The sequence below is a fragment of the Zophobas morio genome, unplaced genomic scaffold, assembly GCF_036711695.1.
Source record: "Zophobas morio isolate AGI-343-1 ecotype UQ-CSIRO unplaced genomic scaffold, CSIRO_AGI_Zmor_V1 ptg000022l, whole genome shotgun sequence".
Classification (NCBI taxonomy): Eukaryota; Metazoa; Arthropoda; class Insecta; order Coleoptera; family Tenebrionidae; genus Zophobas; species Zophobas morio.
The window spans coordinates 6,319,693-6,337,208 of NW_026972127.1; the positions used below are offsets into that span (position 1 = coordinate 6,319,693).

At 39.1% G+C, this 17,516-nt stretch overlaps 1 protein-coding gene across 1 annotated transcript; it reads right to left on the reverse strand.

Moving 5' to 3' along the window:
* Window positions 1-743: 743 nt before the first annotated feature.
* On the reverse strand, window positions 744-15,898 carry LOC135133857 (uncharacterized). The gene is made up of 28 exons (XM_064062379.1): window positions 15,104-15,898; window positions 12,447-15,057; window positions 12,262-12,396; window positions 12,122-12,208; window positions 11,809-12,075; window positions 11,611-11,760; window positions 11,420-11,563; window positions 11,210-11,362; window positions 11,004-11,162; window positions 10,626-10,952; window positions 10,453-10,572; window positions 10,260-10,403; window positions 10,060-10,212; window positions 9,851-10,012; window positions 9,674-9,805; window positions 9,288-9,623; window positions 9,153-9,236; window positions 4,018-4,104; window positions 3,861-3,968; window positions 3,693-3,812; window positions 2,960-3,640; window positions 2,788-2,907; window positions 2,253-2,741; window positions 1,675-2,123; window positions 1,236-1,626; window positions 1,099-1,184; window positions 948-1,052; window positions 744-864 (listed from the first exon to the last, which is right to left on the reverse strand). The coding sequence occupies exons 1-28, from the start codon at window positions 15,881-15,883 to the stop codon at window positions 799-801; spliced, it is 8,646 nt and encodes a 2,881-aa protein (XP_063918449.1). The 5' UTR covers window positions 15,884-15,898; the 3' UTR covers window positions 744-798.
* Between the last annotated feature and the right edge of the window lie 1,618 nt (window positions 15,899-17,516).

A 17,516-nucleotide genomic window follows, 5' to 3' on the forward strand; every position in this document is an offset into this window, starting at 1 on the left:
TTTAGTTGGTTTGGTAGTTAATAAAAGGGAGAAATCTTTTGTTTAACGAAAATTGATCGTAACGACGACGGTGCCACAGTTTTCCTAACACGCGTAGCTAATTCGAAGCGAAAATAAGTGAATTTTCGACCGATGCTAACACGTGTAAATTTGTTTTATTGTTTGTAAATTCACAGTTCATGTCAGGAGTTTAATCGTTAACTGGTTCTAACACAATTTAACTTAGTTAAGACATCCTTTATTTATCTAATTATGAATAATGTTTCTTAATTCTTCACACAAGATTGCTAATAGTTCATTTACGGCAGTTAAATTATCTTAACGTTGCTCTGAGACATTTTGTTTCTCGCGACGCCGGATACCTTTTGTGTTGTTTATTTATCATGTGTTTCGTTTGGGATAAGCTGATGATAGTGCACGGTATAAACTCTCAAAACTAAAGATTTTAAGTAACCAGTCACTAGGATCAAGGCATCATTTAACATAATGTAAATTCTTTGTTTGACTCGTTGATAAAGTGTGGCATAATTTAACATAATGTTCATGTTTACAGTTCGTGTCAGGAGTTTAATCGTTAACTGGTACTAACATAATTTAACAGTCAGAAGTTTTAGATATGGCACTTGGTAGGCGATTTCATGAAATTCACCCACATTTTGATAATAAAAGTTAATTGCTTTTTTGATATAATCGGTTAGATCCGGGAAAAAGTGATGATATAGTGTTTTATTCGAAACGTCGTTTTATTTGAGACAACACAAGACTCTACAAACGCAAAAACGGCACAATTGCAACTTTTCACTCTCCTGTTTCTTCGTGCTTGTCGCCAAATCTGGTGTGTGAACATTTTCTAATTTCCGAACTCTGGAATGAAAATAAAGCAATATACATGGAAGGAAACCTCAAAAACACTTTTCCGATAATTTTTTTCTGTGACAAGTCTTTACCTGTGTTCTAGGGACGAAATGAAAATGCGGAATTCGAATCGTGTTGCTGCATTCATGCGCATTTTCCGTAACTGTGCTCGTCGATGGCATTTCATCGTTGGTGACCTAACAAAATAATTCATTAAGTGATCCATTAAAACAATGATCTTACAAAAAGTGGACGTTCGTTTTTGTGGGTCTGGGCGACTTGCTTCAGACTCCTTATAGTTTCTTGAATGTCGGTATGAAGCCTCTCGACTAAAAAAAAAAGGTGTGACCAAGAGTGTCCCTAATAGTTCGGATCTTTACTCTTAGCTTCAGTTTCTTGTTGCTTCAGAAACTGTTTATGCAGTTCTATTATATTTTCGTTAATGTCTGCATACTGAGGGATTAGTTCGGCTGTTGATGTTCCTGTTTCATAGTGTAGTGTGGCTTGTTCTTGCTCCTCAATCTCTTCCTCAGGGCAGCGTTCGTTTCCAGAAATGGCTGTCTTCAGTTCCGACTCCAAAACGCGTTTACTCTTGTTCAAAGTGTTTTGTATTTTGTCAACCATGTCGGATAGTTGCTCTAAACTGTCTTCAGGATTTTCGTCGAAAGTCTGAGGTGGGGTAATATAAGGCAACATGGGTTGCCACATGAAAGGCATCGCTGTGTAGGCTGTCGGTAGAAGAGTGGGTTGTGTGGAACCTACCATCCACGGCTGCAAAGTCAGCTTTTATTAAAGAAATCAACTACCAGAATTAATCACATTTTCAGACACAAGTGTAGGTGTTGGAGGTTGTACTCGTCGTTTAAGAAGATGGATATTCTCTTCGTATTGTTGTGTCAACTTCGATACTATAGTTTTCCATTTTCGTTTTTGTTTGGCCAGTTCGTTTTCCGGTGCTTCAGAAGCCCTTTCTTCGCACGGTCTAGACGTTTTTTGAGTGCGAATCGGTAGTTCACTTCGGACGCTTGACATATCCCTCTTCAAACAATTAATTTCCGCTTCAAGCTGAATCGTCACCAGTTTCAACCTCTCATTTTCAACCTGACACTGCTGGACTTTGTCCTCCAAGTGTTCCACCCGTTGTTTCTGAACACCCGCTTGCTTCGCCCTTTCCATCCAATTCAGCTCCGTGTCTCGATACTTTCCCAAAATAGTTTCCAGTTTTTTGGCTTGCGGTGGTCCCGCTCCAAAAGTTTTATTCTCCTCTTCTAAAAACAACAATTTGTGAAAAACATATATAACCTATGAAAAACAAAAATTTGATTTAACCCCAGTTTTCAAAAACGTCACTCAAACGTCTTTTATTTTTCACAGAACGCTTGATGGTGCAGTCGTACCAAGATAAACGGTGACGTCCATCATCAAGCCGCTTTTTTCGTTTTCGAGCTGGTCCACTTTCACTTTCAAGTATTCGTTGTTGTCCTGGTACTTCCACAGTGTCTCTTCCAGTTTGCGTATTCGTTTTTCGCTCGACTTATCTTGGTTTTCCAAGACGACTTTTTCCAAATTCGCGATCTGCGTCTGCAACCCCGAAATCTCTAGTTTCAGCTGCTCGTTTTCGGCGTTCCGCTTCTTCAGCTCGTTCTTCGCTTTGTACTCGCCTCCACCCAAAAGCTGCACTTGTTTCTGGAGTTCGTCGATCTCCATCTTCTGTTTGTCGTTTCTGCGAACCAGTTCGTGCCGTTCTTGCGTCAGCTCGTTCACTTGGTTTTTTAGTTTCTTGTTGTCTTCGTCGTACGACTGTATTTTTAGTGTCAGTCTGTTTATTTCGGTTTTCAAGTGTTTGTTTTCTTTTTCGATGGCGTCGTGCGACGCCATTTGCTTTCCTGGAAGGTCGAACGTCATGAGTAAACTCGAGGAAGTAAAACTTACTTAAATAGTCGACTTTTGTTTTGTTGATTTCGTTCTCGGTTCGCGTTTCTATTAGCTGTCCCTCGAGCTCGATGATTCGTCTGTCGGCTTTTTTGATGTGGATGACGGATTTTTCTTTTTCTGGAAAACCAACTCAGTGAGTGATAATTTTTTGGAATGATGCCAGTGTTACGTAGTTTTTCCAGCTGCATTTTCGTTCTTTTCGACTGAGCCAGCGCTTCTTTCAGTTGCGCCTCTAGTTCTTTAATTTTTGTCAGGTCGGTTTGAAGAGTCAAATTGTCTTGGTGGGGTTTTTCGAAGTCGTGTTGTGGAGCTTCTGCGTCTTCCGACTGTCCACCTTTTGTTTGTGAATTGTCGTCTTTTTGAACATCCTTTGGTTCTTCGTCGGGACCAAAGGATGTTGGAGGTGAATTGTCTCCATTTTTGTCGTTATCTTTCTCCGGGTCCAGGCTATGTGACGACTCATTTTCCCCCTTAAGTTTGCGTTTTAGACGCCTATTCATCTCCTGACACTTCTTCAACTGTTCTTCCAGCTCGTGTATCCGTTTCACTTTCTCTTCGAATTCTTCGTGGAGTTTGAGATACTCATCTTTAAGACTTTCGTTTTCTTTCTCATAGTCTGCTAATTGTTGCTCCGATCCTCCTTTCTTCTCACTGGAAACTCTCCTAAGAGCCAAAGGGCTTGAACTTTTTGTGAGCTCTTCCAACTGCTTCTCCAGGTCACTTTTTACCTTCTGATGGATGCTGTTCAGTTTGCGCAGTCGTTCCATTTCCTGCGTCATTTCTTCCTTTTCGTGTTGGTCTGCTTTCAACTGTTGTCGCAAAGAGTTTTCAACTAACGATTTGTCACTCCCTACAAGAAAAACAAGACACAAAATAGCGGGAAGTTTGAGTGAACAACGCACGTAATTGGTCCAAGTCGCGAGCCAACACTTCCTTGCTCTTTCTCAGTTCAGCAAGTTCGTCATTGAAAACGACGGATTTGTTTAAGTCGGCAGTACTTTCTACTTTAGGCTGTTTGTCACCTGAAAACTAGATGAAGCAGAATGGGCTTTGTTAATTTAAAGACTTACGCGACTTGGATATTTCTGTTTTAGACTTCTGGAGCAGCTGTATTCGATCTTCTAATTCGCGTATCTTGTCATCTTGTAAGTGACGATCGAGGGCAACTTTTTCCTGTTCTAGAACCGAAAACGCGCACTAATGCAAAAAAAGTACTTTGGTACTTACTTAGCAGTCGGTTGGTGTTTTGACAGTCCTTGAGGCGTTCCTGAAGGTCTTTTATTTTTTCTTCGTCTGCTTCACTTAGCCTTCTCACTGTTGAAAGTGTTAAAGTTGAAATTAAATATGTGTATGTGCAGTGGCGGCGTAGCGTGATTTGGCACCCAGGACGGTTTTCTATGACGTTATCAAAATTTACTTTCCTCTTTTTTTTCAATTGATAAAATGGAAAGATTATGCGTAGATTTTTGTTAGATTTGGAACTATTCCATGAACAACTTTTTTTGATGATGAAGTTGCTGTTCCCGCTGACGTTGCTTTTAGAGCTGAAAATTGTCATTTATAAACTCCGTTGCCAAGTTGCCCTTGATAGTAACTTTGATGTTCAACCTTTGCCGAATTTAAAGGGGTTGTAGAGGAAAAGTGGAGGATTTAAGTTAATTACTACAAAAATTTACCATTTTAGACATATTTTAAGTTTCTTGTTGTCGAAATAAGTCTACACATATTAAGAAAAAAGAAGACGAAATGTAGCCCCGCCCACCCGCCCTGTCTCAATTGTGATGATTTTTTTTATTCGTCGTAAGCCAAGAGGGCGGAGCTTAACTGCAAAATCCTTATCTCTCTACGAAAAATTAAAAACATGTTTTTGGGCATCGTGTTGTACAAAAATGTATGTATGTTAAGAAAAAAATAAGGCCAAAGATTAGGCTCCACCCATTCCCGCCCAGATTTCAATTCTCAATCGTGATGAATTTTTCATTCGTTGTCAGATTGAGGGGCGGGGTTTAATTGTAAGATCCGTATTTGTTTAAACGAATTTACCATTTTAAACATGTTTTAAGTTTCTTGTTCCGAAAAGACGACAACAGGCTCCGGTCCATAATTGCAAAATCCATATTTCCTTGAAAAACCGTTTTAACCATGTTTTAAGTTTCTTGTTATAAAAAGATGGCTATGTATATTAAAAAAAATAAGGTAAAATATAAGCCCCACCCACCCGAATATTTCTAAAATCTTGTCTCGGGACCATAAAACACGATACTTTTGGAATCAGTACGTTGAAATCTATATCCCAAAATTTTTGAGGATTTTTGGACAACTTTTTCAAAATCAAAATTTTTCAGAATGAAAATTTTGAAATTTTTCGACCACCTTTGAAACTCAAACAAAGACATTTTCTTGTACATTTCGCTCTTCAGAAGGTCCTTTCGGCCTCATTTTTTCGACAATTCCGAGCATTTTTCCAACACTGCCCATTGAAAAAAAAATGTACATATTTCGAACTTAATATTTCTAAAATCTTGCCACGGAATCATAAAAACACTAGATTTTTGGAATAAGCACGTCGAAATCTAATTCCCAGAATTTTTTAAACATTTTAGAGAACGTTTTCAAAACCAAAATTTTTCAGTGTAGAAATTTTAGGATTTTTCGGCCACCCTTGAAATTGACGAAAGAGATTTTTTTGTACATTTCACCCTCCAGAAGTTTCTTTCAGCCTCGCTTTTTCGATAACTCGATTTTATCAAAATCGCCCAGTGAAACAATTTTTTGAATTAAAGAAAAAAAAAATGTATTTCAAACCTAGTATTCCTAAAATCTTGCCCCGGAACCATAAAAAATCAATATTTTTGTAATCTGCACGTCGAAATGTACATCTTCGAATTTTTTGAAGATTTTTGGGATAATTTTTCAAAACCCAAATTTTACCCTTACGAAAGTTTCTGAATTTTCCGACCACTTAACCAAACACATTTGTACATTTTGACCACCAGAAGTTACTTTCGGTCTCATTTTTTCTATAACTCTTAACATTTTTCCAAAATCGCCAGTTTTTTGATTTAAAAAAAATGTATTTCAAGCCGAATATTTGTAAAATCTTGCCTCAGGATTATTAAAACGCTATATTTTTGGAATCACCACGTTGAAATGTGCATCCCAGAATTTTTTGATAATTTTTAGACGACTCTTTGAACATGTTTAGACTACTTTTTGAAAACCAAACTTTTACCCTTATGAAAATTTCTGAATTTTCCGACTACCTTCCACCAAAGATATTTTCTGGCACATTTCGACCTCTAGAGTTACTTTCGGTCTCACTTAGGTAGGTTATTTGGCAAGTATTAGCAAATTTCGACCCATTTTCGATAATTTTCTAAATTTAACTTAAATAGTTTTTCTTCTAGATTTCGGGCCGCAGAAGTCACTTCCGGGCTCATTTCTTCGATAACTTCAACCTTTTTTCCAGAATTGTTATGAAAAGATGGCTATGTATATTAAGAAAGAAAAAAGGTTCAAATATAAGCCCCGCCCACCCGCCCGATCTCAATTGTGATAATTTTTTCTAATCGTCGAGAGCCAAACAGGAGCGGAATTTAAATGCAAAATCCTTATTAATTCTCTACAAGAAATTACCATCTAACATTTTTTTTAGTATCGTGATATTCAAAGAATACTATGTATATTAAGAGAAAATTAAACCCAAATGTTAAGCCGCACTCATACCTGCCCTGATCTAAATACAGTATAACCTCGATAATTCGAATTAATTGGGGAAAGGTGTGTTCAGATTAACGATTTGTTCGGATCAGCGAATTTCCCAAAAAGCTGGAAGGGAATTGAATAACAACTTCGTACACTTATTTTCTTAGAGGATATGTCATTTGCCAAAATTAGTCTCATGTTGACAATTACTAGCCCCGCCCACCCACCCTTTATTTTCTTAGAAGAGTAGGTCATCTGCCAAAATCAGTCTTATCTTGACAAATACTAGCCCCGCCCACCCACCCTTATTTTCTTAGAGGATATGTCATTTGCAAAAATCAGTCTCATACTTACCAAGATAAGATTGATTCTGGCTAATGACCCACTCTACTAAAAGAAAATAAAAAATAGGTCATCTGCCAAAATCAGTGTTATGTTGGCAAGTATGAGACTGATTTTTGCAAATGACATGTCCTCTAACGTCTAAGAAAACAAGGGTGGGTGGGCGGGGTCAGTACTTGTCAAGATAAGACTGATTTTGGCAGATGACCCACTCTTCTAGGAAAGTAAAGGGGTGGGTGGGCGGGACAAGTACCTTTCCTGAGAAGGGTAGGTTTTATTAAAAAAATTGGTCCAAATTTATAAAATTTTCAGCAAAATGTTTTGAGCCGCTTTGAGAGACGTCATCCATTTTTTGGGAGGCGGTAAACGGATAAATTTTGATTAACGATTTACCACGCTTATGATAACCTTAAAACGTTGCAAAATTTTAGAGCATTCGGTTTTGCAGTTTCAAAATTAAATTGTAAAATTTTGTCATACAGTTTTGAAGTTTTTTTTTCAAAAATCTAGATGTTTCGAGAAAAAAATCAACACGGATTCCTAATTACACGTAAGAGTATGCTCTCTTATAACATTTAAAGAATAGAAAATAAAATAAAAGGCGAATGGGCCAGGCTACTATTTGCCAAAATAAGACTCATAGAAGTTACTTTCGGTCTCATTTTTTCTAGAACTCCTATCATTGTTCCAGAATCGCCGATTGAAATATGAGTTTTCGGATTAAAAAAAAATGCGTTTCAAACCGAATATTTCTAAAATCTTGCCTCGGGACCATAAAACATCATATTTTTGGAATCGGTATGTACATTGAAATCTATATCCCGGAATTTTTTGATGATTTTTAGACTTTTTCAAAATCAAAATTTTTCAGAATGAAAATGCCTAGCATTTTTCCAAAATTGCCTATTGAAATAAATTGTATTTCGAACCTAATATTACCAAAATCTTGCCCCGGGACCATAAAAACGCTAGATTTTTGAAATCATCACGTCGAAATCTACACGCCAGAATTTTTTGAGTATTTTGAAATAATTTTTTTGAAAAGCAAAATTTTTCAATATGAAAATTTTGGAATTTTTCGACCACATTCGAAACTTAACCAAAGACATTTTTTTTTGTACATTTTAATCTCCAAACATTAATTTAAGACTCAAGAAGTTACTTTCGGTCTCATTTTTTCTAAAACTCCATCATTGTTCCAGAATCGCCGATTGAAATATGAGTTTTCGGATTTAAAAGAAATTGCGTTTCAAACCGAATATTTCTAAAATCTTGTCTCGGGACCATAAAACACCATACTTTTGGAATGAGTACGTTGAAATCTATATCCCAGAATTTTTGAGGATTTTTGGACAACCTTTTCAAAATCAAAAAAAATTTTTCAGAATGAAAATTTTGAAATTTTTCGACCACCTTTGAAACTCAACCAAAGACATACGATTTGTTTTATTGTTTGTAAATTCACAGTTCATGTCAGGAGTTTAATCGTTAACTGGTTCTAACACAATTTAACTGAGTTAAGGCACATCCTTTATTTATCTAATTATGAATAATGTCTCTTAATTCTTCACACAAGATTGCTATTAAGTCATTTACGGTAGTTAAATTATCTTAACGTTGCTCCACTCTGAAATAAGACCGTGAAAGTACGGTAGAATTCATAATTTCGTGATCTGAGGTACGGGGGATTATAAGTTTTTCCCTTTAGACAGTTGTCATCGTTATCAGCATCACATCACCGAGACATTTTATTTCTCGCAATGTGGATAATTACATCACCGAGGAGCTTTCCTCGCAACGCCGGATACCTTTTGTGTTGTTTATTTATCATGTGTTTTATTTGGAATAAGTTGAGGATAGTGTACGATATAAACTCTCAAAACCAAAGGTTTTAAGTAATAGTAAAAGTGTGGCATAATTTAACATAACGGCAATTCAACGGCAACGTCAACGGATGATATAAACGACGCATACCTTCGCTGCGTATTTATCTTACAACTGCAACGTCAGCGACAAATTTATAAATCGACCTTAGGTTGAACAACACTAAATGTTACGACGGTCTAGTTCTTCGTAAAATCTACCAAGAAATTATTTTTACTTCCCAAGCGTAAGCGAAGTAAGTATTGTAATCAAGTCCGTCGACTGACTCTCTACTTTGACATTTTCTGGACCTTTCATGACCCCTAGAAAACGAAGAAATAGGTCTCCCGTTTCCATCTGTCTGTCTGCCCGTCTGTCTGCCGTCCCGATTTTGTGTGCTTGGTACTCCCATCGCGCCCCCTTTACGCCGCCACTGTGTAAGTGGTACGTACGAGATTCCGTGTCTCTGTATCTCGAGAGTTCTGCTTCCACTTCTTTGACGAGTTTTACGTTCCTGATTATGTCTTTTTCTTTGACTAAAATGATACAAATGAATGATTCGTTAATTCTTCAAGGGTAACCCGTACGTAACACTTCGAGTGCTACTCTCAGATTTTTGTTTTCTTGTTCGAGTTCGACCACCCTGCTCCTACACTTATCCAGTTGGTTCTCTAACCGTGAAATGTAGTTCGATTCTCGTCCGAGGAGAGCCTCAAGATCCCGCTTCAGTTCCATAACTTGAGGTTCATATTCTTTTTTCCATAGTTGCAGACGCTTCTCGATGTCGTCAATGTCAGACGTATCACTGACTTTGCTTGGAAGTATCGCAGTCTGTTTCATGTTCTGATATTCTTGTAAGAGTTTCTCTATTTCTGCTATAACCTTTTGTTCGCTGTGTGCTTCCAGGGAAATTTGTGCTTGACCTGAAACATCAAACGAATGGAAACAGGTTTTATTGATTTCATGATCTCACCCGCAACTTCTAGGTCATGTTTCAGCTTTTTATTTTCCCCTTCGAGATTTTCGATTTTCATCTTCAGTGCGTGGTTCTGCTTTTCCAGCTGTCGATCAGCACTGGTCTCATTTCTGCTCGCCTCTTCTTTGCCTGCAAGTGCGTTTTATTTGCTATATTTCAGTCAATCTCTCTTACTCAATCTGTCCAATTCTTTCTTCAAATATTCGTTGTCTAGTTCCAGTTCGACCGTGACCGTTTTCAGGTTTTCGTTAGTGTCAGTCAGCTTGTGAATTTCATCTTCTAGTTCACCGATGTGTTTTTCTTTGGCTCCAACATCGCTTCCTACCCGATCTCTACCTAAAACCGACTAGTATGCCCCAAAAACCTCGACTAAACACTCATACTTTCGAGTTCGCCCTTTAGAAACTCGTTTTCGATTTCGAGTTCTACAGTCTTCAGCCGAAACATGTGCTCGTCGTCTATTTCTCTGATGTCGGTTAGGCGTTCGGCGACTCGTCGATCAACGAGGTCCCCTTCCAGGGACGCAACTTCCCTGCCTAAAACGAATCACGCTTGACGACAACCCGGGACAAGATCAACCTACTTTTAAGTCCCTCGAGCTGCGTTTTTAAGTTCTTGTTTTCCATTTCGAGCTGCACGATTTTGTGCTTCAGCTGGTCGGCCCTCGGTTGTGCCAGAAACTGTAGCACACCAGGCGGTAACGCGTTTTCGAGATTGTCCTTGTGTTCTGATTCAACAAGTTTAGATTTCGGGGTGCTCCCACTCGCGATACTTACCACCAAGCTTTTTAATGATGACTCTCAACTCATCGTTTTCAGTCTGAAGAATATTATTCTGCTCCTGCAGTTCTTCGTCCGTGTCTTTGAGCTTTTCAATGTGCTTTTCCACTTCATTACCTGGATTGTAAACGCGGTGAGTAAAAAAATCTGTCAACGGGCGAATTTATTACTGATCACGGAGTCCAGTTGCTGCTTCAGGTTTTGGTTCTCCACTTGGAGTTTAACGAGCCGCCCTGTCAAACTTTCCTTCTTGTCTTGCGTTTTCATCAGGAGTTTGTTCGTTTCTCTTAACCTTTTGGTCTGTTCGCGACCTTGTAGTATCAGCTTTTCTTTCTCAATGAGGGTGCTTATGTACTCCTTTTTCAGGTTTCGGTTTTCGATTTCAATTTTCATTGATCGTTTTCTCAAATTTTGATACTTCTCTTGACACCTGGCTGTCTGTTTTTCGAGGTCTCTCAAGCGGTTCATTTCTTTTTCGAACGCTTTGTGCTCCTTACCTGGTGCCGTAATTGCCTTAGTTTTGAATTTACTTAAGTACATGTACACACCCATTATCCTTTCAAGGTCGTTTCTTAATCGCCCATTGTCAAGTTCGAGTTGGATAATGCGCGTTTGCAGTGATTCGTTTCTTCGTCCAAGGGCTCGCAAATGTTCGACTAAGTCTCGGATCTTTTTGTCTTCTATGCTTTCCGCACTCAGAGCTCGATCTTAACGAAACGTCAGATTCGACTCAAGGAATTGGGTAAGTACTTACCGTCGTACTGGGCTAGCTGATTGAACTGTTGATTCTCAGCTTCAAGTAGCGCGTTGTTCTTCTCCAAAACTGCATTTTTCGTTTGGTAGTCTTGTAATTTCGATTCTAGTTCGGCGACGTGTTCTGCGCATGCCTCAAGTCCTGGTGGCAGATCTGCAAGAAAACTCAGTTAACACTGAAGAATCGATCTAAAACCACGTGAAAATGTACCTTGGAACACCTGGATTTTGGCTTTCAATTTTCCGATGTCTTTATCATAACTTTCTTGCCACTCTTCCAGACGCTTCTCGAGCTCTTGTATCTTTTTTTGCGATATTTCCTCAGATTCAGGAGAAACTTTCTCACCTGGTGTACCTAATAAAGTGTCATCAAAACTCTAGACAAAAAAATTAAAAACCAACCAGATCTTATCGGTGTTTTTTCTTTAGCATTTTTTTTCAACCGCTCATTTTCTTCCTTTAGTTGTTTGACAGCCTCCTCCAGTTTCAGCATCTTTTCGTCGTCAATATTGTCCTGTGAAGCTAGGTTAAGCATCGACAATCTCTGAAAACCTGAAACATGTCGTAAGTAAAAGCGATAGTTTCTGGTGTATTAAATACGTATCCGGTCCAGTTCGGCTTGCAAATTGCTGTTCTTCCGTTCGCACTGTCGTAGTTTTGACTCTAATTCGTTAACTACTCCAGACTCGTCATCTGATTCTGGATCTTTTACCACGGATTTTGCTTTCAGGTGCATTACTGCTTCCGTTAATTGGTCTTGTTCGTTGTGCAGTACGAGGTTTTCAGCTTGAAGTTCGGAAACTCGTCTCTCCAGTTCTTGTAGGTGCGTTTCTTGTACGCTTTTTGTTATCGTCGCCACTTTCTCATCTAAAATAGGCGCTGATGACTGAAAGACGATTGTTAATTTACTCACTCTTGATTTCGTCTAGGGTCCGTTTTAACTCCTCTATCTTTTGCAGAGCTTCTTGTAATCTGGCATCGGGATCTTCGTCCACATTTGCTGCGATAGAATCTCTGTAAGTCGTGTTTTAAGAACGCTATTTTGAAATTTACCAGCAAGTGTCTTTATGCCATCTGTTACGGTTTCGATGAGATTATTGACGCTGCCTTGCCAGTGCACAAAGTTTCTATTAACACCTTCAATACTTTCCATATATACTTGACTAGGAGCTGCTCCTCTAGTTCGTTCTATAAAATCGTAAAATGCAGCGAAAAAAGTTTCAGCTAGATATGCTCACCTTTAAGATCTCTACTGACTGTCCTCAGTTTAGCATTTTCCTTTGATAATTGGGCAACTTTTCTACCCAGTGCGTCGCTTTTCTGTTCGCAGTTATTCCAGAACTCCTGTAATTCACTAACTCTTTTCTGTTCCATTTCGAGCGCTTCTTTCAATGGTTCCAATAGTTTGTTACCATTTTTAGTATTTTCACGTAGTAGAAACGACTGAGAAGTTTTAATCTGTTCTGCGGCATCGTTAAGCATGTTCTTCAGTTTTTCGTTCTCTGCTTTCAAGTTCTCTAATTCTTCGTTGTTTAGTTCCGGAGCCGGAGAATGGTTTATTTTGTACAGTAACTCCGCGATTTCATTTTTATGACCGTCAATTTCGTTTAGGAGTTTTATCCGTTCGTCTGGATCACTTTTGAATCCGTCTTCTTGACGCTGTATATCAGATGATGTCCCCGAATTGTCAGAACTTCGTCTCATTCTTTTTGCTTCGCTGATATCTTCGATCGGTTGTCTCGTTGTTAAGGGACGTTCTGCTATTTCTTTTTGGACTGTCTGGAAAACCGCAGGATCTTCCATCGACTCTTCGATTCTTTCCAGTTGCTGTTTCAGTACTTTTATCTTAGTCGGATCTGTTTCGTTCCTCAACGTTTCCTCTAGATTCTTTAGTATTTTACTAGCTTGCACTTGATCCGAATCCGAAGATTCCTTATCGCGCTTACGCTTTTGAGTAAATGGCGTACTGTCTGCTTTCTTCGGGTCTTCTGTCTTCTGGTCTGAGAAGACTCGGGACGAAGATTTCGGGTCTTCTTTCCCCGGCTCTAAGACTCGGGACAAAGATTTCGGGTCTTCTTTCTTCTGGTCCAAGATTCGGGACGAAGATTTCGGGTCTTCTTTCTTCGCATCTAAGAAAACTCGGGACGAAGATTTCGGGTCTTCTTTCTTCTGGTCCACGATTCGGGACGAAGATTTCGGGTCTTCTTTCCTTTGATCAAAGAAAACTCGGGAGGAAGATTTCGGGTCTTCTTTCTTCTGGTCCAAGATTCGGGACGAAGATTTCGGATCTTTTTTCTTCGCATCTAATAAATCTCGGGATGAAGATTTCGGGTCTACTTTCCTTTGATCGAAGAAAACTCGGGACGAAGATTTCGGGTCTTCTTTTTCTGAGTCTAAAATCTGGAAAGGAGATCTTGGCTCGTCTTTTTTTTTCAAGTCTTCTTTCTTCGGGCCTGAAAAGATCCGGGAAGAAAATTTCGGATCTTCTTTCAATGAGTCTTCTTCCCTTGAATCTACGTCCTTCGATTGTTCGTCCTTCGCGTCTTCTTTCTTCTCGTCTTTTTTCCTCTCGCCTTTTCTCTTCAGGTCTTCTTTCTTCGTTTTTCCTTCGACGCCATACAGACAATGATACTTAGTCTCTCCATCGCCTTTAGTTTCCTTTTCTAGAACCACCACAGTTTGTTTACATTTGGCAGATTTTAGACCCGCCTTCTCCTTAACAAGTTCCTCCAGTCTTTTATTGCGCTCTTCCAGTTGGGCGAGCTTCGATTTGGCGTGCTGTAAATCCTCGAAACGCAGTTTCTTCTGATCTTCGACTTCCCGTTTTTGCTTGTTCACTTCCTCATTTAAATCTGTCACTTGCTTCTTGAGCTTCGCCAGCTCTTCTGGATCGACGTAGCCGGGCAAAATCGCTTTCAAATAGTCCGCGGAATGCTTCGCTTCATTTCGTAACCGAACATTGTCTTGTTCGAGTTTCATCACGCGAGTTTTGAGTTTCCCGACTGGAGTGGTCTTTTTTAGATACTCCGTCTCGGCATTAAGCCCGCTTATCTCTTGTTTCAACGAACAAATTAGTTTCTTGAGGTTGGTCACCTCCGAGTCCCCAGCAGCCGTCATGTCCTGGAGAATCATCTCCGTGCTGGCCCGCAGTTTTTGCTCGTTGTCCAACTGCTCCTTCAAACCCACCAACTGGTTTCTAAGGTCATCGAACGTCTTGTCTTTCTCGTAGAGCACGTTTTTCAGATAGTTGTACATTTCTGCCAGATTCTGGCTTTTCTTTGAAAGGTCTTCGTTGGCGTTTTGAAGTTGGGTCACTTGGCAGTTGGCGGTTTCGTGGAGCTGCGCAGACAGTGTGCGCAGGGTGGAGTTCTTGTCCATGACTCCTTTCATCTGGTCTAGATTACCACGCAGTTTCTTGATAGTGACATTCGCAACCACCAATTTTACTTCTAGTTCTGAGATTTTAATCTGAGTGTCTCGCTGCGATTCTAACCTTTCGATGTCGAAGGCTTCGAGTTTCTGGGTTATGGATTTTATTGTTCGTCTCGCTTGTGCTAACATTTCAGAGAGACCGTCTTGGATTTTAGTCATTTGGGCAAGGGCACTTCGTAGTTTGATGTTTTCGGCTTTCTGTTGTTCGAGCGTACATAGAAGAACTTTGTTGTTTTCGTCTTTCAGACTCATCTCACACTCATAAACGCTGGCTTGTCTTTCGAGCTCGTCGATGTGGGCGTTCATGCACAGGTTCTCCAACGCAATTGTGTCTAGACGCTTTTTGTTGTCTGTAAGCTTTTGTTCGTTGTCGGCGATTTGGGTTTTCATTTCTTCAATGACCGTATTGAGCTCTTCCTGCGTTTACGTTGATCATACGACGAAATAAACAATGACTACTTACCTCTCGTCGAGTATGTTCGTTAGTTTTGTTTTCCATGTCGTACGTAAGGCTATTAATCGTCGCGTCTTGGTTGTTCATGTGACACACACACTCACGGATCTTGCTCACGAGACCCTTCCTCTCCCCTTCCAGTTCGTCGACTTTCTGTGCCTTCGTCATGAGGACTGAGAGTTCTCTGCACTGGGTCGCACACACGTCGTTTTGGTGCCTCAACACCTGATTTTTGTACATCAAATCTTCACACATCCGCAGGGTTTGCGACAAAGTTTCTTCTGTGTTTTGCCTCGATCGCTTCTCGTTTTGGATCAGTTCGACTAAAACTTTGTTGTTTTCTTGCTCTCGGGCTAATTTCGCTTCGTATGGGTTTAGGCCCGGAGGACGTTGAAAGTTTGTGTCTTCGTTTCTCGAGTTTTCGTCTTGAGTTTGAGCACCTGGACCCAAGAAATCGATATAGTAAGACAGTTTCTTCATTTCTTCCACTTGGTTTGATATGTAGTCTTCGCACCTTTTGATTTCCTTCAGTAAAGCTTCGTTTTCGCTTTCTAGATCTTCGATTCTTTCTTCTTGTTTTTTTAGTTTTCTTTGTAGTTCTTTGATTATGGCTTTGTGGGGGTCGTCATCGTTTCGACAGTCCATGTAGTTTGTCGTTACTGCATTAAATGCTTCCTTCATTTTGTTGTTATAGTTTGCCAGAATAGTCTTCTCGTCTTCATTCGTAGCAACCAGAATTTGAAATTCTCCTATATCTTCTTGCGAAGAATCACTCCGGAAATTTGACATGTCTGCACCAAATGATTAACTATTTAAATCCCTTGTCAAGGGTTGCTAGGTTACGGGTAAGAGGGTAAATGTGAAGTATTTGATAAGATAAAACTGATTTTCACACTTTTGACATTTTCGACTATTTTTCAACTACAGAGTCATCAAAATTGATTGAGAGAGTTGGTAAACCTGAACTTGAATAATTTGGTTTTTTAAGTTGTATAAAAATATTAGCTGTCAGATTTGAAGTTTCAAGTTTCAAATTTCAAAACTCAGTGGCGTCTTTTTTCGACTTATTTTTTGGTAAAAACATTAGTTGTCAAATTTGACGTTTCTAATTTTTGTCACGCCACTGAATTCATTGCCATATAACCTTAAACAAATCTGTCATAAGGTTGACAAACTTCACGACAAAAACAGGGGGTACCAACTCTCTCAATCAATTTTGATGACCCTGTACAGTAGCGGTCATTTCTACGGAACCACTCGATAAAAAGTCAAGTTGGTAGCCCTGTCATCTAGTACTTTACGCCGAACGCGGTTGGTAACGGTAGTTGACATGGCAATCGAAACTAGCACAACACGAATGTTTCGGTTGCCCTCAGCTGTGCCACACTGTATCCCGTGCAGACTGTATGTTCTGTTCATCTATTTATTAAAATAAAATATCTACATTGACAGTGGGGCCATCTAACCTGTCAAATTTTTGACACATATGTTTTCCCCCAGAAACCCGTCAAGGTCACTTACACCAAACAAATTTTGAAAATTTACACTAGGGAGTGGTTCTATAGAAAAGATCGCGACTTTATTTCCGAAAATTAGCGAGAAAAGTGAGAAACGTTTTTCGTAATTTCCAAAAATTTTTTGTTTGAAACAGTTAAAAGACGATCTGATTCAACGGAAAATAGTTGGCTTATAGATAATTTTTCGTAGCTTACGAATCTAAAATATGTTTGACAATTTGTTTTCAAATAATTGAGAACTGCGGGGGAAAATGTTCCAAGAATCCCCAAAATTTCTAAAAAATTTGAAACCGTTCCAAATGGCTTTATTTGAGAGGAAAACATTGAGTTTCTAGTTTTATAGAACATTAATCGTAGATTTATCTTATGAAATACTCCGCCCACCCACCCAGCTTCTATTTTCTTAAAGAATATGTCATTTGCCAGAAATTGTCTTATTTTAGCGAGTACTAGCTCCGCCCACCCTCTCTCTATTTTCTTAGGGTATATGTTATTTGCTTAAATCAGTTTTTTTGGTAGCAAATACTAGCCCCGCCCACCCGCCCTCTTTTTCTTTGTAGGACATGTCATTTACCAAAATCGGTCTTATCTTAGCAAGTATTATATTATACAGCGTGTTATTAAAAGGTACGTACAAAATAAAATCGGCAATTGGTCTCGAAGTATGGGTGCTAAAAGTAAAAAAAAAGTTCAGATAAAAGTGTTCTTCTTTTGGAGCTAAATATTATTGCAATTTGTGTTCAAATTCGTTGTACGCCTCTGATAAAAAGGTCATCTTCCGTTTCTATAGCAACATTTAGTCTTGACAAAAGTTTTATTGTTACAGTTGCTAGGATTTACTAAAATAAATTAATTTTACCTATTTATCTTTCGGTAACGTCTAAAAAGGTTGGATAAGAGTTAAT